We start from the raw sequence: 6,978 nt of genomic DNA, 5'->3' as shown, positions 1-6,978 counted from the left end.
CTCGCGCCTTGTCTTTGGTTGCTAAGCAGCCCTTCTAGTATATAAGGACCCCCTTAGGCGCTCCCTAGTCCCCATCTCGACCTCTTGGTCATTGGGACTAGGTGAGTGACCATAGCGTTGTATCTCCCTTCGATTGCTAATGTATAACTTGGTCATTGGGACTAGTCTGTCGCTCTCTGCGTGAAGACTAGCTTTCGTAGGTCTCGTGCCTTCGTGCCGGCCTCCGCTCTGCCCTCGTCGAGTTTCTTGTCACGTTTATCCCTCTCTCTCTCTCTCTTTCCCCTTTCGGCTCCTTGCCGCTCGCCTACGGGGTCGTCGCCGAACGTCGACCCGAGTCTACGCGCCTAGTCGCCGCGACACCCAGCAAGTAAATGGTGACGTCGGGAGAGCTTATAAACTCGTTGACCTGGTCTTATTGTACACAATGCGCCCAAGTCGGAAACAGAATCAGCACGACATATATATATATGGTTCAGCTGAGGGTGCCGCTCTGGGCTCGATGGCAACTGGACTCAAACCTTGTGAGGCGACTCCATATCTCGAGACAAGCAACTTTATAGCTTCTGAATTGTCAAATCCTCGCGTCGCTCTCTAGTCCCAGCTCGGGGGCATCATGCGGTCATGTTGCACCTGCTGCCTGCGTATCTCTGCTCGCTGTGCTGCAGGCGCTTGAGCTGACCTTGAATGCAACTAGGCAGGCGCCCAATAGGCGCGCGAGCAACTGAGCGACCGACAAGAATTGAGCACCCCTGTTGATGGTCGCCCACGGCACGCGCCTCTCGGCGTTCTCTATAGAGTGCGAACGTCTAGCATTCCACAATGTACGGATTGGCACGAACAATAGATGCACATAGCACAGGTAACGGTTAGTGTCATTTTTGGAGGTGCACAACGTACAACACTTCAGATGCACCCACCAGTATCTCATGCTCGTGCAGTTGTCTCCAAGGGACGAGCCTGACGTCTTCTGGTATGGGCGCACGCTGTAACCGTCTCAGACACCGACAGCACATGTCATGCATGGTCTCGATGCGCTCGTATACGTAGTCGTACAACACACCTCACCGCACGCGCCGCGGCGATACGCCCTCGGTGACGATCTTCTCATCATCATCCCCCACCTCGGATGACGCATAGGACAGGCGGTGCAACTATCTTCAGGCACGTGTAGGTGAGCATGGCAACAGATCATAGAGGTGCGCATGCCGTTCGTCTGTCTGACGTCCTCGAGGCAGGAAGTCGTTACGCCGGCGCAGAGTTTCGTGTTGGCACAAGAACTATATCTCGAATAGGTTCTGAACAGTGCTGGCGGAATTACAACGCGCCTTTCAGGCCTGTAGGAAGCACAGGTTTAGCGTCGCCCTCGAAGCATTTGTTTCCAGGGCTAATTCAATGCAAACGCTGCGCAGATACTCGACTACCTTCTTGAACGTGCTTCTTTGCGATTGGAGCGGGCGGAAGTGATCCATCACCGGCCAAGGTGAATGGTAAGCTCCCTTTTGGCTTACTTACTTCTACATAGAGGGCATCGGCTACCACAGGCCCGGGTTGCGCCGAAAACGAATGATCCGAGTCGTATTCGACGGCCATCCAAGCTTCTGCGATCAAACTCCAGAGATGTATCCGAGCGCCATATCGAAACAAAGTTGAGAAGCAGTATTCACAGACCCATCGATCATCGAACATCATCGTCGAATGTCAATGGATGCCGTTGCAGAGCGTCTCGTAGCCCCGTGTTCACCTCACCGCATCTTCCCATCCATCCGCATTATCATCGTTCTCAGGCCGAGGGTCCTCGCTGTCCGCAAGTTGCCTATTGCGGCTCGGCCTTTGTAGCGCAGGACGGAGGTAGAAGCACACGTTACGTGCATATGTCGCGACCGGATTGGGCATCCGCAGGCCTTGGAGCATACTAGCATCGTGATTGACGAGTGTTTCTCGGCATCCATACCATCCAGGCCAAATTCAGGTCCAGGTTCACATTCACCGCTTCAACCCAGATCTCGTGTCTATCACCGCGAGCTGCTAAGTAACGTGGCTTCGGGCTTGCACAGCAGCCCCAGGACGTGCCTGGATCTGGTATATCACTAGGAAAGAGTAGCCGAGATTCCGAGAGCCTCAGGCGGGATTCCAAGGTGTGGATGAAGCTCATGCCTGTAGTCAGTAGGCCCTGCTTCACGTTGGACTGCACCCGGCGTGATGCATCTTATCATGAGCTCAAGAGCACTGCCTACTTGGCACCAGCGATGGATTCTGGTCGGTATACGAGGAAAGATGTTCGGGAAGTTGATGATTCCGCGAACGTTTAGCTCGCCGTTGACAGAAGGTCCAATATATCCTTATTCGTACCCACCAGCATGTGCACATTGTGTATCTGGTCCACGAATTCAAAGGCAAACCCCAGATCCCAAAGCAAGCCTAAAGTGTGGAGCGAATGTCTAGATCGCAGGTAAGCCTCCCACACTATCAGGTCGCTGATCTGCGTTCTAACTCACCGCAGCTCGATTCGCAGGCAACATGCATGAAGATCGCAAGCTTGCAAACTCAAGCGCGAAGATGTCTACATATTCGCTAGTGACGCTGATAAGGTATTCCAACCAAACAGCAGGCCTTTGCCAAGTGCCTGTACCCCTGAGCGGCGCCCTCGTCGCGATCGGTGAACGGGGACTTCCTGGACAACTTAACTTACAACTACAAGATGGTGCCGGTGTGAACCAGTTCGAACACCTCAGAGACATACCTTCCCACTGACCAGATCAGGGAGGTCGATCGCGGTTCTGGGCCATGGGAGCGTCAACGCTGCGCAAATGAAGCCGGGCACTCACGGAAGGCGGACAGATTTGGTGTTCTCTTGGCTAGTGCCAGTACGCATAATTTGAACAATTTGATTGCTCCTTACAGCGGCCTTGTCCCATATCATATGCTAGGCTCGCGCCCTGATCTTGGTTTCGACAGTGATTGTCACTCATACAAATGTACCTTGAAAATCTCTACTAAAGCCGTGCGATGTGCTTTATAAACCGAGCGAAGACAAGGTACGCATCAGCAAGCGTCGCTTCCTTGTTCAATACGTTCAATACATTGAACGGGGACCTGGCCGCCCACCAACGTGGTGAAGCTGCGGCAGATTTGGGCAATCTGCACCTCCGTACCGACAACTGTTACAGGAACGAACGTAACGATGAGAGAGGTCCGGAGTGTTCGAAGAGCGGACGCCGTTGCCACCGACTCAATAGTTGCCACATGTACATTGTTGAGCAACCGACGCAGCTTCTGAGATATCTGAGACTCGTTGGGTGCACGAGAACAAGGACGCTGGAACGGATGCTATGGACTGAGCAGTTGCATTGGTGCACTGAAGTTTTCGTCGGTCGTTTGAGATGGCGGTCGGGAAAAGGGATTGGAGAAACCACGACACAGCCCCCACGTGGTATCGGTATGACTCTCGGACCTTCCCGCTGAGGCTTCTTCGCGCGGGCAACCTGGCTCTAGATCAACGGTGCAGATTTGTTAAGACGATCTGCTGCTTATCCTGCTGCAAGCTTCATACTGTCACCTGCATGCTTTTGCATCCATGTCAACTTGAGCGAAGCCTTCACCGTCCTCGACGCCTGGAGACCTCAGGAACGGCGCGAAGTAGGGATAGCTCGCGCGCGGTATCAAGTTCGCGCTCCCACACATGTGAGGCCGAAAGGTTAATATGGCGGTTGACCGAAGAGATGCCGGGGATGACCTCACGGTGCAGAACCTGTCCTGATGGCCTCAACGTAATACCCATATGCACCTATGCCTCGCCTCGATCAGAGATGCCTCCGGTTCGAGCCTCGCAAGGCTTCTCGGAGCTTCATGCAGGTTTTATAAGAATCTTCGTTGAGGGCGTCGCCCTCAGCGTCCGACCGCCCTCATGATGCACAGTCCAGTCCTTTTGGAACCGTAGCAGAGAAGGTGCGTCTATCGTTTTGCCTTGCCTGCATGGCCAATAGCTGGAGCCATCTATATGGACTCGCGGGGGACGGATGCTGAGTATGTCGTGAGTTCTACCCTCGAATGTTTCCAGCAGTTTGTTGGCTTGCCATTGTCTGGGTGTATGGGCGCCTATATGGCCGAATGATGGCTTGTCCGAGTCGTAGAGGCACATCAATGCGGAGACTGTTGCGATCAATTGTCTGCGTCAGGATGCGTCCAGCCTCAGTTAGGGCGCACCGATGTGGGGTGTGTCAGGCAGCGTCCGCTGACCGTAGGGGCTTGCTCCTGACCGCCATCACCATTCTGCTCCCTTTCTGCTGGCTGCAGTTGTTCTGTCCTTCCTTCTCTCTTGACTTTATCTTGGTATACTTACGCTGCCGTTTAATTCTGGAACTCTACTCGGCGACAGGTCGTCCTAATAACGAAATCCTTGAACTTGAATTCCGCTCAAGCACCTTCGCGTCCGTCACGTTTGCACGATACCCTTTAACATACCCACAATGGCTGCCGCATTGGGAGCTCTGGAGAGCATGTTCCACGAATTGACTGCGTCGAGGTACATGAGTGGTGCGTGTCTCCCCTTGCTACTAGGTATTCTATCGATAGACTGACGGTCCTTGCGCAGCCGTTGGCCTTATGGTTCTCTTGTATGACCACGCATTGACGTTCGGGGACGAGGTGCAATATATTTGGTCCGCCCCTGCAACATACGCAAAATATATATTCCTGCTCAATCGATACACCGTGTTGGGCACCCTCCTCGCCGTTGCATATGGTGAGCAGAATCCGAATGTGAGTGGAACACATGAACCAACTACTATCAACAGAGATGTGCGGTTTTGTGAACTCGTCGTTCACAGATACAGTACGTACGACCCCACTTCATGCCTGGCGGATGTCGTCATTCTGATTGTTGCATGCATTATACAGGGGTCGGTGCTCGTGAAGGTCTACACCGTTGCTTTCATGTCTATCTAACCTCTTGGACAGATGCAAACAGTTCATCTTCACGTGTTCTATGATAGCGGTTGTCTCAGTCGGTATCGCCAATCTTCTCACGCTCCAGCGAGTAGTCATCCTCTGGGATCATCGTCCGGTAGGTGTATACCTCATAGTAGTCCGGCCTGCACGTCTCATGAATGCGAATACATCACTTGACAGGTCATCTTGAAGATCATGACCGTAGGGTTTGTCATCAGCTTCGGTGCCCAGGTCGCCACCATGATTGTCACGCTGATCAACATGCTTCGTACGTCCTCCCAAGCCCTTATGTGCGTCTCGTGCTCATGTCAACTGTGTATCGCATGCTGCAGCATTCATCACATGGAACACGTCATTGGGGATGTGCGTCGCCACGAAAACCTCGCATCTCTTGATCGGGGTTTGGGCATGTCCAGTATATATTCTTTGCCGTTCATGTCCATCATTCACTCAGTAGTTCTGACGAATGCTGCGTCCTTCAATGTAGATGGTCTTTGAATTATTCGTTCTCGGCTCGACAGCTCTTAATGCCCTTGATCGTCCGCGAACGGTGGAGCTCCCGATCGCCAAGGCGTTGCAAGAGGACGGGATCCAGTTCTTTGTCGTGCGTGTCTGCGCACAGCCATCTATTCTTGTCTCGCTGACATGTTATCACACAGTTCATCGCCGCCCTCCGCATCCTCAACATCGTCTTCGCCGCACTAAATCGTCCATCGTTTATCTTCCTAGCGGTATTGTTAGCCTCCCCTTTTCAGTTGCTGCGATCGATATATGCGCTGATTACTCGTCGCCGCACCGCTACAGTTTCATTTGGGCCATGACAACGACTATCCTTGGCCGCCTCCTCATCCACCTCCGGCGCACCGAGTGTCGCCCCCCACCCATCCTCGACCCACACTCGGAGCAGTACGATCCCTCGCTCGCCGTGGACGTCGAAGCAGACGCCTATATAGCAGAGTGGGACCGCCGCCGCAACCGCGCGATTTCGCCCTTTGGTCTCGTCCCACTCAACAAGCGCATATCGAACGGGTCCGCGCATTCCGCGCGCTCGGACGCTGAGTCCGCCTGGGGAAACTCACCGGACAACTACGACGACGTGCTTCATATCGCGCCCGCGCCGCTGGTGTACCACTACAAGAAACGGGCGCACGACCCGAGTGAGTGGAACAGTTAAATCGTATCATCCTCTGATCATGACCAATGACCTGCGTTTGGGACAGACATTCGGCCGTGGGACTAAGTTGTTGTTGTAGGTCTAGTGACACTATTGTTGATCTTCGTCTCGTGTGATGTATCTTATCTCCTAGCCATCGGCAAGATTGTTTCCGTATCTCGGACCTCGCGTGTTGTCCTTCCCACCGGCTCCAGGCGAGAAGGCCTACGAGTGCATGCTGTCAGAGCCGGACTGGCCATTGCATCCAGCCACGAATGGGCATCGTTCAGTTGGCTGGGCTGCTCTATTCGGTGTGTATCGATCCCTTATATCCGACGGTTCGGATACATCCGTGCCGTGCTCCACGACAGCTCCTTGCGTGGACAAAAGTATTGGCACAGCGAATGGCCATGTCTCCGTCCCCATGGAGAAGCGCTGTCCTACACTAGGACAGAAACTCACCTCTCCGTGAATTTCGGGATTGCCACACTCCCGGGCCCACCCATAATGTGAGTCAGCGAGCGAGCAATGTACTCCAATAGCGGTAAAGTAGGCTTTCCGTCGGACATGACATATGCTTGCGTATGTAGATAAATGGAAACCCCTTGTCCTCGTCGTAGGCACAGGCCAATCTGGCAGTAGCATCATACAAGGACTATTGTCCTCTGGCAACTTCGTACGTGTGCACTCCTATGAGATACGATGGATACGGCGTCAACTTACTGACGTTTCGACCAGCGTGTTGCAGCGCTTGTCCGTCCATCGTCCCTCTTGAAATCCACCACAGACGTCAGTCAGGGATCGAGATCCGTGTGGGGAACTTACAGGACTCCGTCGAGACTCACGAGAAGACGCTCGAGGGCGTGAACATCCTGATC

At 53.6% G+C, this 6,978-nt stretch overlaps 1 protein-coding gene across 1 annotated transcript; it reads left to right on the top strand.

Annotated features, from left to right (window-relative positions):
* The first annotated feature begins 4,289 nt into the window (after positions 1-4,289).
* Positions 4,290-6,714, top strand: DICSQDRAFT_137539 (uncharacterized protein). The gene is made up of 11 exons (XM_007366813.1): positions 4,290-4,533; positions 4,592-4,741; positions 4,794-4,831; positions 4,955-5,062; positions 5,128-5,215; positions 5,280-5,362; positions 5,435-5,551; positions 5,607-5,683; positions 5,752-6,104; positions 6,168-6,196; positions 6,255-6,714. Exons 1-10 carry the CDS (start codon positions 4,467-4,469, stop codon positions 6,185-6,187), a joined length of 1,101 nt encoding a protein of 366 aa, XP_007366875.1. The 5' UTR covers positions 4,290-4,466; the 3' UTR covers positions 6,188-6,196; positions 6,255-6,714.
* Positions 6,715-6,978: the final 264 nt, after the last annotated feature.

This window comes from Dichomitus squalens (assembly GCF_000275845.1).
Source record: "Dichomitus squalens LYAD-421 SS1 unplaced genomic scaffold DICSQscaffold_20, whole genome shotgun sequence".
NCBI lineage: Eukaryota > Fungi > Basidiomycota > Agaricomycetes > Polyporales > Polyporaceae > Dichomitus > Dichomitus squalens.
This window is presented reverse-complemented; position numbering and strand designations above follow the sequence as displayed.